This window comes from Cyrtonyx montezumae, unplaced genomic scaffold (assembly GCF_038088225.1).
Source record: "Cyrtonyx montezumae isolate F1298 unplaced genomic scaffold, pur_monq_1.0 scaffold_21, whole genome shotgun sequence".
Classification (NCBI taxonomy): domain Eukaryota; kingdom Metazoa; phylum Chordata; class Aves; order Galliformes; family Odontophoridae; genus Cyrtonyx; species Cyrtonyx montezumae.
The window spans coordinates 5,795,981-5,822,278 of NW_027071948.1; the positions used below are offsets into that span (position 1 = coordinate 5,795,981).

Here is a 26,298-nt window from a genome sequence, read left to right on the forward strand (position 1 = left end):
AACACACACAGGATGTGGCAGAGCAGTTGACGCTCCTGCAAGCAGAGCCCATCAGCACTCACTACACGGATGGTGCTGCACCCCAGCAGGGACTGACATCCAAACCGGGCTCTGGGAGCCGAGGAGCCCCCCAGGAGCCCCCCAGGAGCTGTAGGTGGCTGTCTGGCCCAGGCCTGTTGTCATCGACAGGGCAGCGGGTGTCCCGGCACGGCGGCGGGCGAACAAAGAGCAGTTCACGGCTCCATCGATCCGGAGGTCAGCCGGGTGAAGCGCGAACATCTGGTCCGACACTGCCCAGCGTGGGCCGAAGGGCTTCCCTGGGTTTATTGAGACAAAGCCTTTCAGAAGGAAGCATCCAATATTGCACTGAAGTTGCCCAGGATGGAAAGCCCTCCCTGGCTCCGCTTTGTGCCAGGTTGGAGCCCTGTGCTGCCCAACTCAGCCATCCAGCGCTGCCAGGAGAGCTCTAACAAAAGGAATGGGCTTTTGCTGCTGTGGGCTCGCACATTTCAAAGCCAGAAAGGGGGCTGCCTGCCCAGCACGTGCCCAGGGACGCCATAGACAGGATGGTATTAGCCAGAGGGAAGAGCCGTGGGGGTCAAAACGGGTTTACGAGAAATCAGTCACCTTTGATCTACAGATTACCAGCAATAGCGTATCGACTGCATCCCTGGGTGAGCTGCTGCACAGTTAATTAGACACGTTATTAAAAACATGCTCCTCTACTAGCCTGAATTAGTCCAGCTTCCAAGCCACAGAGTCCTGCCCTGCTAAATTAAGCAGACTTTCACTATGAACAACCTTTCCTCCAGGCCAGTACCAGCAGACAAGGCAGAAGGCACTCCTTAATCTGCTGGATAGAGCGAACGGCACGCAGGATTTCCATCCCTTGAGCCACGGCTGTGGGTGGGGTGCCTTCATTCTGACTCTCCTTTGGATGCAGACATCAGAAGCAATCCCAGCATCCAGGGGTAGGCTCCCTTTCCCATTGAAAGCACCCAACGATGCGTCCTGCTTTCACAAGCAACAAGTTAGGGTCAGAGGCACGGGTTGATGGTTGGATGCATGATCTTAGTGATTCTAGGATCTTATGATCTGATCAGCTCTTACCAACCAGGGGAAAGCTCTGTAGTAACCTAAGACCCCCCGGTTAGTATCCCTTGCCCCACAGCCGAGGTCTGCTCCCAGGCACTCAGCGGGACTTGGACAAACTTGCTGTTGGGATCTCATTGCTGGAAGACCACGGGAACCTCCCTGCACGCTCCTGAGCACACACAGGTGGCTTGAGAACCCTATTTACCTTGGTGAAAACCCTTAGGGTGACACACCCGTCCCCCAGTTTGAAAGCACCAAGTGCTATTCATGTACTTTCTTCTAGGCTAAAGGACTCCACACAATCTCTCCCCATCATCTCCTGTCCATTGAGAGGACAAGGGAGAATGGCTGTAAGCTGAAAGAGGGGACACTTAGGTTAAATGTTATTCTGTATAAAATTCTGTATAAAATTCTATAAAATTCTGTACTCAGAAGTCAGCGAGGCCCTGGCACCGCTGCCCAGAGAGCTATGGGTGCCCCCTTCCTGGAGGTACCCAAGGCCATGGATGGGACCCTGGGCAAGGTGGTGGGCAGCAACCAGCCCATGGCATGAGGTTAAGGCTAGGTGGACTTTAAGGTCCTAAGCCATGCTGTGACTCTATGGTGATTACTACCAATCTAGGCACAAGGAGAAGATGCACGTCCTCATGCACAGTTCCACATCCCATGATAATGAAAAGCCGGTCCTGCTGCTGCCCTCTTCCCCCAGACCACACATTTCCCTGGCAAAACTGAGCCCTCTGCAAAGGGCACCGCTGTGTGTTTATTCCTTGGCATTTGTTCCCAGTGTTTCAGAGCTGGCCCCAATGCCCATGGCACCCAGCTCAGCCCCGCTGCCAGCCAGAGAACCCGCCTCGCTCCCAAAGCCTTTTATTAGAAACACACAGTCACAAAATGATTCAAGTGGAATCCATTACACAGCATTTAGTACATATCATTTGTATTTCACAGCCAGCAATCCTTCCGATTTCACACAGTAACGGCTATTAAGAAACCCCACTGCAGCCGACGGGGAGGGATCGGTGCTCCGAGAGGCAGAGGGGATGGAGGGAGCAGCTGAATCTGACCACTCTTAGAAATATGCAATTCCCTAAAGGAAAGGCTGAAAGGAAATAAAAGGAATACAGTTTTCATCAATGCCTTGCTGCACAAAAGGCATGTGATCCCATCAAAACCAGAACTGTCACTACTGCTCTCATTCCATAAAACAAGAGCAACAGGTGACTCCAGCATGAGCACCTTGACCCATAAGAGCCCTCTAAAAGACACAAACCATGACTTAGAAATCATGGAACAGTAAAGGTTGGAAGGACCTCTGAGATCCAGTCCAACCGTCCACCTACAATGCCCAATAAACCGTGTCCCTCAGTGCCACATCTCCACTGTTCTTGAACATCTCCAGGGATGGGGAATTCACCTCTCCCTGGGCAGCCTGTGCTTGAGAGGCTGAGGTTGATTACTAAAAGATTATTTATGATATCGCTTCCTCAGACAGGTGGAACACCAGAGAGGCAGGGGATCTCCAGCACTAGAGGTTTCCAGGGTTTGACTGGACAAATCTACAGACACTCTGACCATGACTCAGGCCTCAGGGATGGGGACACCAGATATGGAAACCATTTCCTACTCTGATCAAAGACAGAGATGTCTTATTTTACTGATGGAGCTGAAAAAGACTAGGCTCTTCCACATGAGCAAGCACTGCTTCCAATCACCTCTCCAGCATAATGGCTTCTGCACAACAATACAAGCCACTGTCTCATCCAAATTCTAGTTTGACACCCCGATGTCCTCTTCTTCTGGCAAGTCAAGCTACAACACACAGTTCTGAATTTTGTCCACAGAAAGCTTGGTTGGAAATACCATCTGGGAAACGCTCTCCCACGTCATTACGACCTATCTCCACATTTACCATCCACAGAAGTAGGAACCCCATCCCACAGACAGCACAACCCCTTCTGCCTACGCCACAATCTGTTTAGTATTACAACTTAGATGGTGGGAAAAAAAAGGAAATGCATTGCTTTCTCTTCACTGTGTTACGGAGCAAAAATTCAGCAGATGCACAAAGACAGCAAGGCAGAGTCTCATGCCCTACTGGTTAGCTCACGGATACAAAAGCATAAAGTGGGCTAGGTTGGAAGGGACCTCAAAGACACTGAGTTCCAACGCTCTGCCGTGGGCTGGTTGCCCACCACCAGATCAGGCCCCCAGGGCCCCATCCATGGCACTGGCACATCCCCATGGCACATCCAAGGATGGGGTATGACTTCAGAAGATGCTAAGCAGCAATAATACATCAAGTCAACTGAACCCTCACAGCCCCAAACCACAAGACGTTCTCCCTGGTGAGAAACCAACAGGTATATATGATGGACACAGAGTCAACACTTCAGCTCTCACCACCACATTTCTGCTTCCTACACTGCTTTGAAACACTGGAGCCTCTGGTACCTGTCAATATCTGTCATCATTACACTATATCGTGCCCTGCAATCGGTGAGGACAGGCTCATTACATAATTTTAATGCACAAAGTACATTAAAGACCCCGAGGTCTACAATTTCATACCTCATAATGATGTGGAAAGAGGGCTGAATCATTGGACTGGAAGCAAGTAACTGCCCCAGAACTGGTGATCACAGTCTGCATTGGCCAAAGGCCGGACAGGCCACATCCAAAAAGCCTTTCCCCGAAGCTTCAATTGCAATAATTTCCCAGATCTTAGAAAATTTCCAGGCAAAGTCAACCAAGAAGCAAGAGAAACATTTACTTTTTTGCTTTACATACAACCAGAGCTTCTTGTGTTGCAGTTCTCTGTTACACTTAGCTCACAGCAAACCAGCCTGTGTGTTTATTACAGAAGTAGGATGCAATTTCCATAGTCCCTCAGGAGGACAGGGCTGCTGCCTCCCATCAGAGGAAGGATTCCTCAGCTCATACATAGCTAACAGCATGAGGATTGTTTGACTGCAACTCTTCTAAAAATCACACACACTATTTGGAAGCACCCAGAAAATAACTAAGCCTTTGGCCACAACCTGAACAAATGCATTGAGGCCACAACTCAGCTCATTTCTACACAGACAAGGCTATGAGAGGCCAACAGCCATCATTTATTTTCATTTCTGGACACTTCAGGTATGACACTTTCATAAACAAGCCCAAGAAACCATGGCCACATGAAATTCCTGTAAGACGTCTCGACAATAGGTTGAAAAATCGAATTCTGGGATTAGTCATTAACTTCTAATTGGAAGAAAATCACAAGAAACCTCCACACACCTTCTCCATTGCTGGCATGAAAAACTGGGCAGCAGAGCAAACCTACCCAGTTATTTCCAGTCCCATTTTTCCAGTGTCTCCTTGACCAATGAGTGTTACAAAAACACAACGTAGATGATGAGTGTCACAAAAACACAACGTAGAGGACAATCAACCTCGAAGTAGCAGAGGTCATAACAGAATCATAGTGTAATTAAGGTAGGAAAAGACCTCTAAGATCACTGCATCCAACCATCGACCCAACTCCATCATCACCGCTCATGGAATCATTAAGGTTGGAAAAGACCTCCAAGATTACCCCGTCCAACCATCAGCCCACCCCACCATGCCCTTCAGTGCAGAGATGGGAACTGGGAGAAAACCCTAACAAACCAGACACACCTCGCAATCAAAAGACTTCAGCAGTCAGCAAGTAGGATGAAAGACAGATCTAGTGGTTGAACGTGATGATCTTTAAGGTCTCCTCCAACCTAAGTTGTTCTATGAAAGGGTGGATGGGAGAAGAATTAAGGAAATCTGGTGAGCCCTTCAAGACAATATACAGAAGCATCTCAGTGCAAAGGAAGGATCAGGTTGGATATCAGGAAAAAATTCTTCTCCAAAAGAGTGGTTGGGCACTGGAATGGGCTGTGAAGGAAGGCAGCTGAGCCACTGCCCCTGGAGGTGTCCAAGAAACATTTAGATGTGGTACAAAGGAACACGGTTTAGTGGGTAGCACTGGTGGTAGGGGGATGTCAGAGTGGATGATCTCAGAGGTTTCTTCCAACCTTGGGCATTCTGTGACTTTATGATCAAGTTTAGTAGATGCACTCTGATCACAATGCAGTGAAGCCGTGAGCTTCCAAGGTCTCGCTCAGGCTGAAATCACTTCTGGGAAAATAATGAAAATGCTGCTGTAATTCAAATCATAAAGAATTAAAGAACAGGAGTATAATTAGCAGCAGTCAACATACTTCTACAGGAAACGCGCCTTGTCAAACAAATCTGATTTCATTCTTCACTGAGATTACAAGTCTGATTGGTAAGGGTAACCATGTAGAGGCTTTCAGAGAGCTGAACCAGGAGGCGTGACGGTGGCACGGGGACGCAGAGCAGCACTCCTCTGATCACCTAAAACGTGCTGAAGGGATTAAGAGCTGATTAGCTGGCAGGTTTCGTACAGCCGCTCCCAGCTCCGCCGCCTTCCGTGGGTTCTGGCCTCACGTTCATTTTCACCTTACAGCTGGAGAGGGATGAAGGAAACTCATGCTGAAATATCTATTGCTCTCTCATACTCGCAGAGCATCCTCAGGTAAAGGATGTGGGATTCACCTCCCCTGGTGTTAGCCATATGGAAAAATAATGCTTCTGCTCTAATGGAGTTGTTAATTTTCTACAGATAGGAATGACAGAGAGAGAAGAGCCTCAGAGGACGTGTAGGAAGATCTAAAATAGCCATCCTAGATAGGTGGATTGAATTGCCCTCTGCAGGATGCTATCTGAGGGGGTCCTCCTAGCAGCCTACAATTACTATTTCTGTTCCAGTATTCCAATTGAACAAATCGTCCTCTAAGGCAAGCTGGGGCAGAGGCAAGACCCTATAAATAATATAAAGTGTGTTGGGAAATGCTCAAAAAGCTGTGCTTGTCCTACAAACACCCCTGAAGCCACTGCTGCTAGGGGTCAGCACAAGAACCAGACAGGAAAAGCTCCAGGTGGTCCAAGTGGCAAAGGGACAGGGAGCCAGGGAGAACTCGTGCACCTCCTGCCCAGCTCCAGCACGGCAGTACAGGAGCTCCCCCTGCACAGTCACCTGGAAAAGTGGACACAGAACTGAGAAACAACTGTAAGGACACTACTCAAGAAATGGACACTCTTCTTTCCCTTCCACTGCTCCAAGAGCAGGATTGTAACCACTGTAAGACCAACCACCAGTACTGCCCACTACACCACATCCACCCTTTCCTTAAGCACCTCCAGGGATGGTGACCCCTCTGCCAGGGAAGGCAGCCTGTTCCAGTGCCTGATCGCTCCTTCTGGGCAGAAATTCTTCCCAATATCCAACCTGTTAATTCCACGACATGCATTCCACCAAGTGCTATGAGTGTGGGATCTTCAATGGCAGGAGTCACATGCAAGGGTGACACTGAAATTGCTATGCTATAAAGAAAATTAAAAAAAAAATGTCTTTTAGGGTTTCCAAGAGTTTTGGGGAGCTCATTCAAAGAAGAGCAGAAAAAAAGGTTGGCTATGTGCTGGAAGATGAGAAAGGGACATTCTCAGAACCCTGCCCACCCCAAGGGTAGGCAGCACTCCCCAGTGCCCCAGCAAATGGCAAATCCATCCTGAAAAATCCCCTAGCAATGGGGAGGGAGCAGCTGCTGCTGTCAGTGCCTTCTGGGCTTGTCACCACTGCCTCTTACCCCCTGCAGCCCCAGCCAGCTCTACTGACATCCAACACCGCCTCTGCCAAGTCAGCCCAGTTGGGTTCCCCCACTAATGCAAGCAGAAAAGCCATTCTTCGGGGGCTCCTCTAACGTGCTGTTTCCTCCCTCCCCCGCCAAAAGACTTAGTCAAAGCAAATGCCAGACCCATTAAGAGCAAAGGACCTCACAGCCAACAGAGGAATTCTTGGGCTTGATGGACTGTTTATAGAGTCTTTTATAGGAAGGATGGGTAACCTAATCCCAACTACAACATTTTTTATGCCGCTCTATGATGGTTCAGCTGTGATTAAACTGTTGGCACAGTCCCATGGCACATAAAACCATGGAGACCAGCAAGTCTCATCCCTGTCGGAGCCCTGCAAATGCAACCGAGAAAACTATTCCAAGCATTAAAGACCGCTGGGCCCTGCTGCCATATCAGTGACACGGCTGCTCCCGCTGCAAGCATCACTGCTCACACCTCCAACAGCTTCTGCTGTCTCAAGAGACCAAAATAAAAGCAGCGTGGCAGTCACTGTGCTGATCTCAAGCCGCAGTCCAGAGTGGTACAAAGGATGATCTCCCCCAGGAATCATTCTGGGTGCCAGAAGCTGGATACAGAAGCAATGGCTCTTGCAAAAATACGTGCTCAAGTCGCAGAGGCTCCATATCCACCTCTCCCAGCAGCAGGCCCAGGCCCAGCACATGGCCTCCATCCTAAGATACCAACCAGGTCCAATAGCAACATCTGACTATTGGTTAGGCTTCATTTTGAGTAAGATGAGGGAAAGAACCTCTCAGTTTACCCCCGTCTGCCATCACACACACGGCCTGGGTCTTTCATGTGTCCCTCAGGAACACCAGATGAGTAGGGACCACCTCAGTGGGTGGGATTTCAGGGAGCAGAACCACGTAAGAACCAGCGAACACAAAGCCAGCACCTTCAGGCAGTTCCTACGCAGTGTTTCTTTTGTTTCATTGTTATAAAACTATTACAGAACAATGACTTTATCTTATTTTTGCTTTGCAGACTTGTCTGTGAGTTTGGCTGCCCTCGTGCTAAGGTCAGCCCACAGGGCCAAGCACGCACCTGCTCCAGGTGGGCTCCCAAGGCTTCTGCTGACCCATGGCTACGCCTGGTGGCTTTTCAGAGTCCAAACTCCAGAGCACATTCATTTCAAACCTTTTTCTGCCCGATCACAATACAATGAAAGACATCCCAGCCCCAGAACCCCTGCCTTGAGCATCCTCAGAGAAGAGTTATGTCCCTCAGTGCGCAGCAGGTCCCTTTATGTGGGAGGGGACTTTGCCAGCAGTTTAATTCTGGTCCTGCACGAGCCTGCAGTACAATCCCGTCGCCAACAGAAGGAGGCTCCTGAGTGCTTTTCCAGTGCTATCACCCGATGCCATTAGCATATAGCATGGTTTATCCCTCCAGCAACGCACTGAGCCCGGAATCCCGGACATAACCTGTGCAGGGAGATGGGAGCTTTGATGAAATCCATGCAGAGAGTTCAGCCCACTGGATGACGATGAGAGATGACAAGGGACAAACTGTCAGCTGCGGAGCCCCACGCGGTGCTGGGGAGGAGCTGGGTGCTGTCAGACACGCTGGCTGAGGAAGCAGGGATGCCCTCTGACAGGGAAAGACAGGAGGGGAAAGCAGAAGTGCCCTCAAACATCTGGGGCTGCCCACGCTCCACACGCCCAAGCCCAGATGCGGCCAAGAGGCAAGGCAACACCCAGACACTGAGAGCCTGAAGGAGGGGACCGTGCTCGTCCAGAGGGCTGACAATCCCTGCCAGGAGACCCACAGAAGGGGCTGACCCTCCTCAGCACCCCCGGCCACCAAGCAACTCAAGGCCAATGGACGGCACACCCAGGGCTGACCTCAGCAGGACACCCAAGCTGACGAGTAATTCCCATTTTTAATTTTTCCCTGCATAGCCCACACACCAAAGACCTCCCAGACACATGGTAAAATGCCAGGTCAGCTTTTCCAAGGGCTCAGCACCCACAAAAGGGAGCCCGGGTCATACTTAGGCCATGCAAATTACAAGGCAAGATTTCTGCTGGAGGGTGACCCACTGTGCTTCCTCTGGCATAAGACCCCACCTGAGAGGCACAGGCTCTGTTGGTCCCTCTTTGGCAATGCTTATTTCACCAGAGCCACTCCCAAACCTCTGCAGCCCCAAACCCACTGGGCCACATCAGCCAGCCCCAAGCACAGAGACCCAGATGACAAACGAGAGCAGCTGCCAGCAAGCTCAGTGCTTCCAGAGGATCTGTGTTTATCAAAAGCTGTCGCTCTCCAGCCAGAACAGGTGTCAGTCAAAGCAAAATCTCATGGCAGCTATTCAATCTGAAGGCACGGAGTCTGACATCAGGGAAAAAGAAAAAAATAAAATAAAAAGCATCGTTAGCAGCTTCTCTGCTCTCCATCTCTTACAGCCCTGGTGGAAGGAAGGTGAAGAGCCAGGGGAGGAGAAAACGGTGTGCAACAGTGCAGCACAGTGCCCTGAAGCAGGTATCCCCCCACCAGGAGGAGATGCTCAGAGCAGCCCTGGCCACCTGCCCCAGGCTCTGTCCCACCCACGACCTGCTTGCTGCTTGGAGATTTATGCTGAGAGCAACACAGAGCAGCCCCTGAGCTGCCAGTGCAACACCTCCCACTAGCCAGACACCAACCCCTACTAACACTGCCAACATCCTAATTAGCACCTTCCCTATGCCTACCCTGCTCCCGACTGCTCTGCATCTGTCCGAGGACACGGCACAGGACTCGGAGCATCTCTGAATGTACAGCAGCAATCCTATGTGCACCCCTTCCCTTCCGGAGCAGCTGGCACCGCCTGCTCCTGCAACCCATGCCAGTGCCCCTGCTGCTCTGCTATGTGTCTGCTGTCAGGAGATTTCCACACAGCATCAAGCACGCTTCTGTGTTTATCCTTTCCAAGCCTCCACAGCAGTGCTAACATGCAACAAGGACAGAAGAAGCCCAGAAGATCCCAGTTACACGCGTGCTGCAAACTAGATAAAAGGAGTAAGGCTTTGTCCCCAGGACAGAAGTGCATGCCAGCCATCCCCGTGCCCTGAGCAGCACCAGCCACTCTCCACTCCCCCTCCACAAGGCACAAATCACCAGCTTGCATTTCCCCCTGCAGCTCAGCAAGTTGCGTGTCTGCCTGCACTCAGCACGCAGGTGCTATCTCAAGTGTGCATGCATGCAGCCTGCAAGCTGGGGCGTGCATACAAAGGCTGCAAACAGGCACAAAACCCGACACCTGCACTCCGAGAGGACAGCACGCAGCTCGTGGGGTGCAGGATCCCGCAGGAAATGCTTTCCCCAAAGCTGCCATACCACAGTTAACTCTCTGCAGCCTGGCCAGTGCTCTCTCCCTGCAGGCAGTGCACCCAGCCACCTCCTACACCTTGCTTTATTCCATCCACGCTGCCCCCAGTTCACACGCATTTCTCCTGCTCGCTTTGTCCCCTGATACCAGGGCAGGCTTAAAAAGTAAAACAAGGCAAAGATTTATTAAGTGAGGCTCGCAGTAAAGGTTTCCGAGTTACAGTTGTGGAGCCTGGAAACAGGATTACGAGCAAAGCAAATCATAAAACGCGACTGTAACCTCGACACAGCAAGATGTGACCCCTCACGTGTCCCAGCCTATCTCACACCCAAGCATGTGGTGTGCACAGCCTGCAGGCTCAACCACTGCACAAACCTCTCCTGAGCTGCTCTCCCCTCGTGCTGCAGTCACCCCTCTGTGGCAACCATCTGGGACCACGCTGTCCTCCTCAGTCAGACTGGGGATTCACGTCACCCCCCACCCCATACAGTCCACCACAGAAATCATCACTGGACGCAAACACAAGCAACTTTTTTCACTAGCATAACCCCAAAAAGCTGCTGTAATAAGTATAAGCTCTGTTACACTAAAAGCTGAGCTTGCAAGAATGGGATGCATCTCATGAGATAGAGGCTTGAAGCCAAATTCTCACAAGAGATATATAAGGTTGTGGCGAGGTGGGGGTGAGCTTCTTCTCCCAGGTAACAGCTATAAGACAAGAAGGAACAGACTTAAATTGCGCTGGGGAAGTTCAGGTTGGATATTAGGAACAATCTCAGAGATTAGTCACGCAGCAGAACGGGCTGCCCACGGAGGTGTGGGGTCACCCTCCCCAGAGGTGCACAAGGAACGTGGAGATGTAGTACTTAAGGACATGGTTAAGTGGGCAGTACTGGTGGTAGGTGGATGGTTGGGCTGGATGATCTCAGAGCTCTTTTCCAACCTTAAAGTTTCTATGATCCTTATCCACGCCCAGTTGCAGAGAGCTCCAGCGAAGGATGCAGCCATCTCCTTCCTAGGAGCACCAGCCACTGTCTCATGCCTGGAGGGAGTGGAGAATGGTGGATCCAGGCAGAAACAAGCCTGGCAGGAGTGAAGAAGGCTCTTCTGGGGGAAGCTGAGAGTGTATCTAAAAGGTCAGTATCTAAAGGGGCTGTAAGAAAGAAGGGACAGACTCTTCAGCAGGATCTGTTCTGACAGGACAAGGGAAGTGGTTTCCAACTAAAAGAGGGAAGATTTACATTGGATATAAGGAAGATTTTACAGTGATGGTGATGAGGCATTGGCACAAATGGCCCAAAGAAGTGGTGGTACCCCATCCCCGGACACCCAAACTCAGGCTGGATGGGGCTCTGAGCACCTGATGGAGCCGTGGATGTCCCTGCTCATTGCTGGGGAGTTCCAACTCAAACATTCTATGACTGCGTGATAAGAACCTCCAAGACCATACAATGATGTCTGCAGACGGTAAACTTCGCATACATTTCCTAAGACCCCCCATGCATCAGTGCTGCAGAGGATGGAGATGCCTTCTCCCTCCTGCATCCCTCTGCTGAAATCATTTGAAGAGGCTCTGTACAGCTCTCCCCCTCCCTGAGACTAGAGCTCCACTGGAGCACCGGGAAGACCCTCAGAGCCCACGTGGGAGTAGAGGGAAGCCAAGCCCTTCGCTGCCCACCCCACAGCCACCCCCTCCTCTCCCACCCCACGGGCTCGGCAGCCAGCCACAAGCAGCCCAGGAACGGGGCCGCCGAGCCCATTGTTCCCTTTGTCTGGCCCTTGGAGCATGAGCCTGCACTGCTCACGCCGTCCACTCCACCTCGGGGCCGTTCGCACGCCCAGCTGCCCTCGCTACCCCCGGCCCACGGGGTTGGGGCCTGCAGGGAGCAGGAAGGCTATGACCCCAAGAGCACAGCCCTGCACATGGCAGAGGGCTGCAGCCTGGCTCCTCCTGCAGCAGGCCTTGCTGTGGCCTCGCTGCTCCCTTGGCTCGCTTAAAGCAGGCCTGCACCCCACAACAGGCCCCAACCCCCTGACACGTGGAGCAGGGCGGAGAAAAGTGCTAAGAGTTGTCTGCCAGGCGACCGTAGGCCTTGCCCAGGCTGCCCAAAAAAGCAGGGCCGGGCAGGCAACACGAGGGGTGCAAAACACATCCAGACCCCAGCACTCAAGGCCCCGGGGTCTGGCTCTCAGAGATCCCACTAAGCAGAGCGAGACTCCAACAGAAAACCTCTCAGAGACCCCCAGAAGGTTTCACAACAAGAAGGGCGAGAGCCAAGCAGCTGGACAGGCCCTGCGTAAGGCTCAGGTCCTGCACGCTGAGGTCAGGAGGGCCACACAGTCACAGCAGTGAGCAAAACAGAGCGGCACGATCCCCTCCACACCCCTCCAGGGATGCCCCAGCCCTGGAGGGGTGTGGAGGGGATCGTGCTGCTCTGTTAGATGCCCCATCCCTGGAGACAGCCGAGGTCAGAGCACCTGACGGAGATGTGGTGTCCCTGCTCACTGCAGGGGAGTTGGCCCAGTTGGTCTTTAGGGTCCCACAACTCTACCATTCCAAGCTTCTCCTTCAGTGGGGTGCTCTGCCCTGACCAATGTGCACCTCCACCTCTCAGTGCCCCTTCAGAACACAACACCGAGAGGCAAAATATAACACACCACCCCAACACCGCCTTTAACACACCCCATCCCAGGTCCACCCACCTCCACTGTACAGCCACCTCTGTCCTTTCCCAGCATTTCCCTCTTCTGAGCCGATGCTTTCAAAGAGCCATCCACAATGACTTTAAGATCTCTTTCGTAAAATGCTAATAAGTAATTTAAAGACTGCCACTGTGCATGCATGGGTTTAGGGTAATTTTTTCCATGTGAATCCCTTTTCATTCATCGCTGACTATGTATAATCTGCCATTTTATAGCCCGGTTATCCAGTGTCATGAGATTCTTGTACAGTATTTTAAAGACAACTGTTGTTTTTATCACAGAATGCTTTGGGCTGGTAGGGACCTTAAAGACCATGCAGTTCCAACCCCCTGAATAATTCCGTATAATCTGCAAACTTTCTTGCCATAGAGTTCCCATCCCTTTCTCGCACACTTATAAATACATTGCAAAGCACAAGCCTCACGCTGACCCCCATCCATTGGGGAAAATGACTCTTTGTTTCCCCTTCTTTAAGCAGATTTTAATCCATAAGAGAGCCCTTCCTCTGAAATTACTAGTCTGGAGCTACCGAGATCACCCAGGGAGCTCTCCTTAAAGCATGTGTGCCCTGTCTGCTCTGGCCCCAGTATCCATTTTCCCCATTTACTCTATAAAACGTGACCTCCTCAGCCGACACTTCAGCAGTGGGGCAGTCCCCCTGCAAACCCTCCATCCCCAGACACTGCCGTTCTGAAGGGAGAAATTTAAGCTGTCCCTGCATGCTCTTTTCTGATTATTTTTAACTTCGCCCCCTCTGATTTCCCAATTCTGTTGGTTTGGGGTTTGTTTGTGTTTTCTTTTCCCACAAGTTATTCTTAAAACTCCTCTTACCCTGCCATATACGGGCTCACATCCACCATGCCACAGTTTATGTGCTTTTCTGCTTTCCCCTTTTAGACATCACTTCCACATTCTGCAGAACATCCTTTTGCCTCCAGTGATATTTGCTGTGATTTTGTGGACGCGATGCCCGTCCCTGAGTGAGGTAAGGCTTGAAGTGAAAAGAAGGTAATTTTCCAGACCTAATTAATAAAGCTTCACAAACTGCTGGAGCTCGCCAGCCCTTCCTCCTTCCCACCTGGAGACAGCAGTGAGCTGCAGCACAGCTGCTCCCACAGAGCCGGTCCTGTGCCTCGCACTGCGCCGGGACTACATCAAGAGATCCTCCTCTCGTGGGCTCTCTGAAGAGCTGCAATTATTCACAGTCACTAAAACTGTAATTTCTGAATAACGCCCCTTTGTGACATTTACCCAGTTCCGATGCGGGCAAGTACCATCTGCAATTACAGCCACGTTTTCTGCCCTCGCAGCCTGTTTAATCTCCCTTAACATTTGGCAATCAGGGCCACGACTGAGGGCAGAGGGGTAACAGAGACCTAACGCTGCTCCTTCATCCACGAGCATGGAAACCCAGAGAGGGGCTGACAGCACGGCGTGATGCCTGCGTACTCCCTCACCTCTACGCTGTTCAGCTTCGGTGCCCGCACCCTGGCACAAACCATCTCCCATCCAGGGCAGACACCTGACAGCAATATAACATCCTGGTATTGATACATCTCTGCAAGCCCCGAAGAGCCACATCCCTGCTGCGAGTGCCAGGTCCTGCACACGTCAGCCCGTTATCACAGGAGGCCCCATCTTTCCCCCCTTATCTCCCTGCTGAACTTTTGCCTTCGAGGGTCTCCCTGTTGCACGCAGCAGGGAACGGGCGAGCCGTGTTTCACCCTTGCATTCCAGCGAGCCAGAGGAAAACGAGAGCTCACTGAATTTTTCTGGTAAAATCTGATTTTCTCCGAAACAGGCTCACGCCCAAGCAGCCACCTCTCAGCCCAGCGTGGTGTGGCCGGGCTGTGGGTGCATGTTAGGGCAGGAGCAGCGGACTCCAACTCATTTATCACTGCCGCGGCTGCGCTCGCACAAAAGCAGAAAGCCGAGGACCCGGTATTTACCCAGCTTCTCCAGCAGGTTTTGCAGTTACACCGGTGTCCACCCTTCTTTACAGCCGCTGCAGGTATGTGTACACACACAACGAGTGCAGGCAGATCCTCCAGCACAGAAGACCCCCGCACCCAACCATGGGGGTGAACCCCTTAGAAACATCCCCGGGGCACAGCTGCACCTGCATCACCCCAAGTCCCCCTCCAGAGCGCTCCCAGTACATGGGTGGCACTGGAGCACTGCCACTCCGAGCCCTGTCCCCACAGCTGGCTTCTCACAGCACTGTCCCCAAGGCACTTCCCCCTCCAGCATCCCCCCCCACCCCCCCCGGGCTTGGATCAGCCTATCTGGAATTACAGCAGGGACTGAGAGCGAATGGGAGAAGCAGTCCCTGAAACCTCAACTACTGCGTGGACACCTGAACTGGGCACCAGCGCCTACTCCCAACTGCCCCACGGATGCAGCATGCACCTTGTCAAAAATTAACCCAGGAAATGGAGCCCTGAAGGAAGGCAGGGCACACAGAGCTATCACAGACCCAAAATCAAGGTCTCCGCTCCACACCTCAGCGCAGCTTTACAACGTTTGTTTCCAGCCTGCTCCCAGCACCGGATAAACGAAGCGCTCAGCTAATTGGCATTGCTCCTCCACCTCTGGGGCTGTTGGAGGAGGTGGAAGAGCTCTGCCACGGGTCACTCCAGGGCCACACGGGTACGACAGGGGAGACTGCACCTGAACACTACAGCACACACACAGAGCACAGCATGCCATATCTCGAGCACACGCACACCGTGCAGTAACTGCACGATGTGTCTCATACACATTACACTCTGTGACAACTGTGCACAAACGAGCAGCTCCTGCCTCCAGCTCCCAGCAGCAACGGGACCCCTGCCCACCCCACATCCCAGCCCTCAGAGCCCAGATCCCCGCTCCGGGGCCGGCTGTACCCTGGCAGATAGGAGGGCCATCTCATTCCTCCTTCCACATTTTTTGGCACGGAGCTGGCTTTCCTCCAGCCCTCGGGAAACTTGCCAGGTTTACGAAAAGTTAACTCCAAAGAGGGGTGAAGAGTGCCTTCATCTTTTTTTTTTCCCCTGGCGTGTGATTTTTAAAACGCACAGCTCCCATCCTCACCTCCCCCCTCCCCAGCCTCAAAATACCTTGGAAGCATCCCCGCTCCAGTCCGCCGTGCCACGCAAGCAGCACACGCGAGCAGCAGCACAAAGAAGGCTGTGAGCGATAGCAGCACTCTTACCAACGGTGTGGTGTGGGATCCAGACCCCTCCAGCACTCCTTTGTTCTTGAATTTCTTTTAAAAAAAGGAAAAGAAAAAAAAAAACAACCCCAGAAAAACTCCCCTTCCGTAAGCCTGAACTTTCTCAGAGAGATACCTTGCGACGGCCTGAACGACTGCACGCAACTCTTACCCTCTGCTTTATGTACGTTGTCATCCACCTCCCCGTTTTCCATATTGATTTATGCCTCATGTTCTTTCCACATTTCCTTTCAGCAGAGATGTTTCTACCCCAGCAGCCTCTCCTCCCGAGCCCGGGACACACACTCTGCCGGCCAGCGAGTAATCAACTTCCAATTTCCACGCACGCTCCTGTTTATATTTCCTTCCCTATCGGCTTTGTTTCTAATTAAGGTCTGCTAAATGCACGAGAATATATAGCGTACAGAGAAATATAAAGCATGTAGATAAATAAACACCGTGCACACTGACTAAGGCTGCGTTCTCACTGCGCTCTCAACCACGGATCCCAAAGCACTTTGTCATGTTCATTAACAAAACCTCGCAGCTCCCTTGGGAGGGACGCGCGTATTATTTTACGCCTTGTAATTAGGCAAACTGAGGCACGGAGATGAGTGAAATTACCAGCATTACGGCGGAGCTCTGGAGCAGAGCTGAGAATAGGGCTCAGGAGGAGGGTTCCCTGCGTAAATCACCAGGATAGAGCTGGATGAGCTCTGCCCTTCCCACGTTGGCCATGGACACAGTGGGGAACGTGACGGAGATGGTGACAGTGACATTGCCACCACGGCCTTGGTCATCACCCACAGTCAGAGCCGCTGCTTGCACCAACAGGGCACGGAGCATCAGGAGAAGAAGATGAATGCTGCTCCTGAAATGGCAGCTCCCAAAGGGAAGGACAGAGCAGACAGGCACCCGAGGGAGCTCAGCCCACGCTCTCCTGCCACGTCGGTTCTGCAGAAGGGGAGGAAGGCCGGGGCACGGCTCGCACAACCCTGAGACACACATAACGCGGCACAAGGGCACAGCACAATGAACTTCACGTGAGGAACTCAAGGCCTGGATGGAGATGGCCACCGGACCTTCAGCTCTCACCCCACAGCATCCCCACCGCTGGGACCGCATCTCACGTCCATCACCTCGGTGACCTCCCCACCCACGGACATCTCTTCCCCATCCCTTGGAACAAGGATCCACACACCCAGCCCTGCAGACACAGCTGTGGGAAGGTCAATCCGTTCCTCTTGTTTCCAAGCAAAGGATGACACCATACCGCCCCAGCATCTCCTGATGGGGTCCCACATCCCCACACAGGGCTCCTGGCCCCCAACCCCACCATGGCTGAGGGCTCTGAGTGTCAGCACCGCTGTGAACGCGGCTGCCGCGGGCAGCTTGGGCCACACGTCCCACGTGGACATGTGCTCCCACAAACGCGCTCATCACCCCCCCCCCCAACCCCTAATTAAAACCATACCGTGCTCATTTGAATAGCATAGCTGGCTAGAGCTCTCTGCTGCAACGTAAATAGTCCTATTTATGCCAAGCTCCCATATTGTAAATATCACAATGTATAGCCGGCCAACCCATGAGTCATCTCCCAAAACTCCAACTTAATAAATGGTGCCTCATCCACTGCTCCAGACAAACACCGTCCGGACGTCTCCCACCACCTCCACACCCAACGCAGCAGCAAGGCACAGCCCCACGGAGCCCCCCAACCTCTGCAGCACCACAGGCGTGGCCGGGATGCGATGTTTGGGACCCCAAAACGGGAAACAGGCAGAGGGCTCCCAACCACGCAGCCAGCCCATGATGGGAATCCAGCCCTCCTCGGCCGTACATCCATCCCTCGGCCACGCACCCACCTGCCGCTGCCGCTGCTTTGTCTCAGCCCCGGGGGGAACCCTAAGGGGGAGCGGACGGAGGTCACAGGAGGCCTCGCTCGGGGGGACCCCAAAGCCTCTCCCCAGCATCCCCGGGAGAGGGGCTCGGCGGTTCCCAGCGGGAAGCTCAGTGGGAGATGCCCACCTCGGTACGGGGATGACGGAGGGAAGGGAAGGGCCGGGGTGAGGGGGAAAGCTCCACCTGGGGCAGCACTTCCCCGAAACTTCGCCTTCCCTCCTTTTTCCCCCCTCCCCCCAAACACACACACCCCCCCCACCCCCAGGAAGGGGTGCGGCGTGGAGGGAGGGGGGAAGGCCGAGTGCCACCCCTCGATCGAATAAATAAATAAATAATAAACGAAAGGGAAAAAAGATTAAAAAAAAAAAAAGCAGAAAGAAATAACAACGATAATCATAATCAGAAAATAAAACACAAATAAAAAAACAGTGGGTTCTGCCCCCGGAAAGGCCCCCTCATCCTTATCCTTACCTTCCACGGCGGCGAGCAGAGGCAGGAGGGCGAGGGGCAAACAGCAGAACCACAGCGGCCCCATGTTTCGCTCCGGGCCGGGCATCAGAAGCGGCGGCGGAGCTCCATGGAGGCGGCGGAGCGCAGAGCCGAGCCCCTCGCTGGGGCTGGGGCCGCCGCCGGCGCGGGCACGGCCGCGGGCACGGAGCGCACCGCCGGCCCCGCCGCCCCGACCGGGCCGAGCCACCGCCGCCGCCGCGCGGGGGAGCGCCCCGCGCCGCCCTCCCCGCCCCGGGGGCGCCGCGCTGCCGGAGGGGGCGGCGGGCGGAGGGCGGAGGAGCGGCGGCGGCGCGGGGGGCGGAGGGGAGCGGCGGAGGTGCGGGGCCGGCGGAAGGGGGGAGAAGAGGGAGGCGGCTCCCCCTGCGCCGAACGATGGTTTCTCCCGGAGCTGTCGATCATGCAGAGAAAGCCGTGATTTCAGCCCAAATCTTCCTCTCGGGGTTGAGTGAGCGCTGCGAAAGCCGGAGGGGGGGGGGGGGAGGGTGGAGAAAAGGGGGGAGCTCCCCGAGGGCCGGAGGGATGCCCCCGCCTCCGCCCTTCCCACCGCTCCGCCGCTCCGTCGGGGGCGGCACGGACGCGCTGGCCTCCGCCCCGCTGCGGCTGGGCGCCTCCGAGCTCAGCGCCGTCCCGAGCTCGGGGCATCCCCGTGCTCGGCATCGCTCCCAGCCTGGGCTGCGCCTGAGCGGTCCTCACCACAAAGCCCAGAAAATGCGGCTGGTGTGGAGTAATCCCGTGGGGGGCACAAAGCGGTCCGGCCGGTGGAAGGGGTATGGCTGCAGAGGGACAACGAGAGGTGGTGGTGGGAGGCTCAGCTCGGCTCTGACCCACTGAGGTTACCGACCCAGGTGAGCTGGGAGCAGAAATTCCTTCGTTTCCAACTTGGGAATTGCTTATGTGCCGCATTCGGACCGCGTGGGGTTCTCCGCGCTGAGACCCAGCTCCTCCTCTCCACCACAACACTCTTAATTCCCCATGAGCCTGGGATCCCAATCTGTGAACCAAGAGGCACGGAAGGAGTGGGCTTGTCTCACCGTGCTCCTCCTCATCACCCTGCTGCACCAGCAGCTCGGAGTGCCCTGACCCCATGCAGGTAACTCATTTTGAGTCTGGAGGAAAGTCAAGTCTCCCTGATGACATTGGCCAAAACCAGACGACTTTCCTGAACTCAATGTGGCCAACTGTCAGCTCTGATCCTCTTTGGGAGCTCCTACAGCTCCTGAGCATTCCTAAAACTGTTGCTGCTGGAGAGGAGATCACGCAGATTTATTGTCTGACTGCAGCAGTGCTTCTGAAGCTTGCATGTTCTCCTTCAGAGATGCGTTTGTCCCTGAAGATGCTTTTTAGAGGCACTCGTGAGCTACGAGCACTGCTCCCACCTCGTGTCCTTGCCATGCCCCTAGGAAGGGCCTTTGGGGGTGTCCCACCAGCCCCCTACCCCTGTCCTGCATCTCACAGGGGCTCAGCAGCCCAGACTGGACAAGCAAAGACCACCAAATACCATCCCATGGTATTGCCAGACTTCCCCTGATGCCCTTTATTCCCCCCCAGATCTATTTTAGTGCCCTCCATAAGGGATGGTCACGGACCACAGGAGCTGACACTCTCCTCGCTGCCGTCATGTCTTTTGGAACTGACCTCGCACCCTGGGAGCAGGGTTCATTGGTTCTGCCCTGACTGCTGCACCCACGGGATGCTGAAATCCTGCTGCAGAAAGAAAGTCGTGCCTGGGAAAAGCAGCAGCACTGGGGTTACAGAAGTGAGGCAGCCACCGCTTCAATTGCACACGTTAGCTTCTATCAGAAGATGGTTCCCAGGCAGACAAGAGCCACAAGAGATGGCATCTAGAGGACATTAAAGCGGGTTTGATGGTGACTCACTGCATGCAGCATTTACAGTTCCCGGTGCAGGAAGAACAGGTTGTATTTGCACATGAAGCCTTTGGCTCATCGCACCTGGAGGAGGTGGCTCCGTGTCAGTCTGCGGGGTTAAAGAGGTGCAGCGGGCGGGAGGGAGACGCTGAGGGAAGGGATGAGGCCACCTCCTCCCCACTGGGCAGGGTGAGCCCCGCCAGCACCACCTACACGCTGAGATTTGGGCTGGACCTCCAGGATCCCGAGCTACTTCATCCAAAATACAGAATCGTGAAGGTTGGGAAAGAACTCTGGATGGTCCCACCATCCCTACCGTGCCCACCATGCTGTGTCCCTAAGAGGGAAGGGGACGTTAAATTGGGATGGGGAACAAGTTACCTGGGTGGCACCTAGAGCCGTAAATCTGCCCGCTGATGCCCCACGGGGATCTGGCACCTCGCTGACATCCCCTCGTGCAGCAGGAAAGCTCTCAGCTCCCGGCTGAGTCCCTCGGGCTCTGTGCAGCTCCCAGGGACAGGTTGGGAGGAGGGAAATGCCAGCATATTTGTACAGAAATCGGAGTCTCCCTACAGCAGCAAATCCCATAAAAGCAAAACCCAAGTGAAAAGCAGCTTCAGCTGTTCTGGCTCTGGCTGTGACGGGCTTGGCCTCAGGCCAGTGAGTTAATTCTGCCTATTAACTAATAGTATAGTATTGTCGGCAAAGGCTCATTGCTAAACTTATGTTTTTAAGATATCACTTATCATCCAAACACTTAACTCTTGATCCTCAAACATGTACAGGCACCATGTAGCCCTGCAGCCATGCTGCAGATAACCAAAGGCACCACTGGCTGTGGGGGGGGCAAGCTGTGTTTAACCCTTTTTCCCCTATCTGAATGATAAATGGTCTGAAGCAGCACTGCCCAAAGGCCAGCAGCCGCTGCTTAGCACCTGCTCTGTGTTCCCAAGCTCATCTGGGATGCAGGAGCTGTTCCCAATAGCCCTCAGTGAAGGGTGCATGACTGCAGAAAGTCGATCTGTGTGATTGCAGCCTGATCCCAAGAGTGGACTCCTCTGTCTTAGAATCACAGAAACGTTAAGATTGGAAAACACCACATCCAGTCCAACCCCAACCCGTGCCTACTGTCCTCCCCTGCCTTCCCCCCTCCCTCCCTTCTAATAAATGCTCTGCTGCCTGGCAAAGAACCCAGGCCAGTCCTTTGGGATGAAGGCTGTGAGCAGCAGGGATGCCCCAAGCTACCAGGGCTGCCCTTGCCCCGTCCCCTGACCTATATGGCAAGGGGACGTTAGGCAGTGCTGCTCCTGGTATAGATTTAGGGGATCTGGGGGGCTGCAGAGCCCATCCAAGCAGAGCGCTGGGTCCCCACCCCACTGTGGGCTTCTGGCAGAGCTTGAGCAAGATAGGGCTGTGAGCTTGCTCTGCGCAGATAGCTGGCGTTGAGTGCCTTGTGCTGAAATGTGACACTGGAAGCTGTTCTTGCTCAACCCGTTTGGCTTGTTGTGGGGTCCTAACGGAGGAAGCTGCTCCCTTCAGCACTCCTCCAGCATTGCTCTGTTGTTAAATGATACGTGCACACCGTGAGCTTTGGTGCTACCTGGACCAGAAGTGGAGCTGAGGTGGAGGAACAGAATGGGAGGAAAGCAAGAGTGTGGTGTGGGTCACCAAGCATCATCCCACACCAGGACCCCGGGGATGCACAGAGCAATGGGATATCATCCCTGCAGAAGGAAAAGTGTGGCTGCAGACAGCAACGAGCGAAAGATACCTTCATTTCTGTTGCTGTTGCTGTAGATTTTAAAGCCTTCGGCTAATTTAGGAAGCAGAAGTCAACTGGTAGATTGTGATAAAGATTTGAAGAGGGTTGCATGCCTAAAATGAATGGAACTTCTGAATGGTATCCATGGGAACAAATTAAAGAGGCACTTTTGAAGCATTTAAAACAGATTTAGAAAGCTGGAATTGGGCAGAAAACTTTGGGTATTTTGCTCAACAGCTAATTTGTCACCAAATTATGGTGACAAGCAGAGCCACATCAACCTCATGTGAGATCCTGCAGAAATCACCTGATGGTGGCTGCGTGCTCGCTGTTAACAAAGAAACTTTTGGAAAGATAAAGGTTGGAAAGTCATCTCCTCGAGGGCTGCAGATATGTCAAACTTTCCCCCAGAAAAGTTTATATAAAGGAGGAGGATCTTATAAAGATGTCTTTCTAGAGATGTGTAAAAGAGAAGGGTCTGACCCATGCTATTGTGGCAGGGCATCCAGAGCCCAGAAGTCTTCTGGAAAATAGTTTTAAAGTTGCTCAGAGGAAGGTAGAAGAGCTGAAAAGTCAAACTCAGGTCTCTGGTTAATACTGTAAAATTACAGGGTGGCATCCTCGAAATTGAAAATGCTGAAATGGCATTTAATAGGAAACTGGGGAGAAAACGACCTGTTTTTTGTCATTGCTGGTGTTAAAAGCAGAAGTTTTGCAAATGCTTATGAATACTATGAAAAAATGTAATAGTATGTGTTATGTTCAGGGCACTCATGAGCAAAACCTTGAGATAGCGTAGGTTGACGAGAAAGCAAACATAGGATCAAAGACAACAGCGTGTTGTGAAATGGCTCTTTTCTGCTAAGAGGTGATTACTGTGAGAGGGCAGGAGCTGAAGGAGGAACCACATCTTCTTTCACGACAGAGGATGAAAAAGAAGCAGCATGTCTGGGTTGTTCTGAAGAGGAGCACATGAAGGGAGATGCAAGGGCATGGAGCAAGGTGCACAGCGTGCAGACAAAAGCCCTCCAAGGTCTGCAGACAAAAGGTCAGGAGTGAGCAGGAGCAGTGCCACATGCTGTACAGCAGGCATATCTCATTGTCTTTTGGCTGTGGGAATTTCCACTCTGTTTTCCTGGCTAAAATGTGACTGAGCTGGAGCAAGCCATCATAGAATCAAGGCATGGCTTGGATTGGAAGGGACCTTAAAGCTGACCCAATTCTGACCCCTTGCTATGGGCTGGGTGCCCCCATCAGCTCAGGCTGCCCAGGTCCCCATTCACGGCCTTGGGCACATCCAAGGATGGGGCACCCACAGTTGGCCTTCTGTGACTGCAAGCACACGCTGCTTGCTCATGTCAAACTCTTCATCCAACAGAACACCCAACCGAGTCCTTCTCTGCAGCGCTGCTCTCAGTGAGTTCTCCCACTCTGTACATGTACCTGGGATTGCCTCGACCTGGGCGCAGCACTGTGCACTTGGCTTCGTTGAGCATCCCTTCCTTCTGTCGTGTCAATGGCACTGCTCAGCTTGGTGCCATCAGCAAAGTGCTCAGGGTGCTCTCGATCCCACTGCCCGTGTCATTGATAAAGATAATAAAGAGCACTGGTCCCAGGATGGACTCCTGGGGGACACAACTTATCACCAGCCTCCACCTGGACATGGAGCCATCGACCACGGAAGTCCTGCAGGTGAGACAGATGCTGGCTCTGGCAAATTCATTCACATGCTCTTCATGCTAATACTTACTTGCAGGAGCCAGCAGGAGATGGGGCTGGCGAGGAGCGAGGGGAAACACTGCCCAATTAGCTAAGATGGATGGAGCTTGGAGCAGCCCATCCATCTGCTCTTTGGGCTGCTGCCCTGGTGACACGAAGGACCTGCCAGCAAGGCAGGTGACTGCTTCCACTGACATACTGCCATGGCACCAGCAGGTGAAGCAGAGCCTATCCTGCCACCCTATCCTGGCACCAGAGAGGAGCAGGTGGCTTGGGGAAGGCTCAGGTGACACCAGCTTTTATGGGAAGCCCCAGGAAGACATGGAAGACTAGGTATGAGGCAGAGGATGTGATAATGGCTAAGTGTTGTCTGCTAGGAAAGATACTGTGGGGCTTCTGTAAGGGGAGTTCTGCTTCACAAGTCCTTGGGATAGGTCAAAGAGAGCAAGCACATCATGGAATCATAGAATGGTTTGAGTTGGAAGGGACCCTTATTTGGGGTCTAACCCCCTGCAATGAGCAGGGAAGCCCACAGCTCCATCAGTGCTCACAGCCCTTCAGCCTGCCCTTGGGTGTCTGCAGGGATGGAGCACCCACCACCTCTCTGGGAATGGATCAATGGATGTTCTGTGTCTTTTTGACTTGTTAAAGATGGTGAAAGAGTGTAGGAGTAAGCAGTGGATGCTGTAAGTGGAGGAGGTCACCAATAGGTCCTGCAGGGTCAGAGCTGGGACCCATCCTTCCCAACAGACTCAGAAGTGAGAGGGATAGGGTCAAGGAGGGAGGTGGCAGAGGATGAGCAGTACACGAGGGGAAAACAACCACAACCTCACAATAACCAAGACCATCAGACAAAGCTTATATGAAGTTCATGGTCAGGTAAGAAAAGATAGGTGCTCAGGAGGAGGTGATGCTCCGCATGGGCAGAGGAGCTCTTTGGCAGAAGATGCTGTGGATACAAGAAGTTCACAGGGATTCAGATGGAAACTGTACAAGTTCTTGAAACAGGGATTCAAGACACTAGGAAATCCATAGGAACTAAGAAAGAGTTGGGACATCTTTAATATGGGAAGCTCTGCGCTCAGGCAATCCATAGACTGTCTCTGATCTGTGATTAAAACCCCTTCTGGGCCCACAGGAGATGCTGTGGATGCAGTGGGTTTGCCCCATTGACACTCCCTGGCACCAGCATGGACAGGACCTCCAGCACAGCCATGCCAACTGGCTGCTGGCCCTGTTTGCTCCAAGCTCAGCTCATGAGACATAGGCTGCTGTATCCCATTACTCATCCCCAGGCTGTGATCAGATAGGTCTTTAATTTGATTTTAATTAAAACAACTCTTTGCTTCTTCTTTTCTTGAGATGGTTTGCATTCTGTCTGGAGGGCTGCGGTTGCCAAGAGGAAGAGCTGCTGCAGCAGTGCTGGGCTGGAGCTGCAAGAGATGAGCAATGGTGGGGTGCTGGAGCAATGGGGCAGGAGGCAGAGCAACTAGAGTCCTCCACACTCAGGACGTGGACATGTAGGGGTGTTGGGCTGGCTCTGCACAGAGCACAACTAGACTTACCTGGCAGGACTGATCGTTCTTTTCAACTGGTTTTTAATTTGGAGTCAATTTCCAGGACTAGCTGTTCAGATGTCACTGAGATAAGTGATCTGTGTTTCTCCTTGGTCAAACAGGATTTTCCTTCTTTTCAGACAAGCAAAACTGTGCTCTCTAAGTAGATGCTCCAGCTAACGAGGTGTTAAGCATGTAGAGCACCACAAGTACTTTGTGGGGCTGCCTCGAAGGCAGATCCAGCTGCCAGTAAACCAACAATCACTACCAACCTTGTCCCCAGCTTCCACGAGTGACTCCAGAGAAATAAACTGTCCCAGGGCCAGGACCAAGCAGAAACCTGGAAAATACAGCTACAAAAATAAGGCTGTGTGTGATGCTTCAGATGTGCTACGTGGCTGCAATATCCAATACGTGCTCCTTTTCATCATGCCACAGCAGGAGTATGATGGCAAAGGGCATATTTGGAGCAGACACTATGGAGGCCCAGCAATCTCCAGCACTGGGGTTTTCATTTAAAGGGACCTCTTCAGTCATGTAGCAGTGACACAGTCTCATCTGGCACATCAGCTGGACAGCAAGGTTAGGGACAAAGCCAAAAAGAGGTTCAAGAAGACCAGGCAGTGTGAGTGTACTGCAAATGCAATAGCTGAACACTAGGATGTCAGCATGGAATCCAAGTGTGGTGGATGGAGGATCTGAGATAGAGGAGGAACACAACACATCCCCTCAAAACAATCATCTTTGGTGGATATCCTGCTGGTTGGACATTGCTGGGAGCTTCATAGTCCCTGTGGCACATGGTAGGACACCATCAGCTCCAAGATCCCCCTCATAAGAGCTGCAGCAATGTATGGAGTCACAGAAGCACAGAATCAGTAAGACTGGAATAAACCTCCAAGGTCATTACATCCAACGGTCAGCCCATCCTTCATGCCCACTCA

The 26,298-nt window shown here is 52.8% G+C and overlaps 2 protein-coding genes across 3 annotated transcripts in view; both read right to left on the reverse strand.

Annotated features, from left to right (window-relative positions):
* The window catches only part of EPHB2 (EPH receptor B2), a 95,972-nt gene extending 77,477 nt beyond the window's left edge, over window positions 1-18,495 (reverse strand). The window contains exon 1 of one of the 2 annotated variants that reach the window (XM_065738201.1): window positions 18,411-18,495. In XM_065738201.1, the coding sequence (XP_065594273.1) occupies window positions 18,411-18,495 (85 nt within the window). The remainder of the gene's footprint in view (window positions 1-18,410) is intronic. The other variant, XM_065738202.1, reaches the window with a different exon arrangement.
* Window positions 1-26,298, reverse strand: part of CUNH1orf50 (chromosome unknown C1orf50 homolog) — a 348,220-nt gene that overhangs the window by 6,343 nt on the left and 315,579 nt on the right. The gene's annotated exons all lie outside the window — the stretch shown is intronic.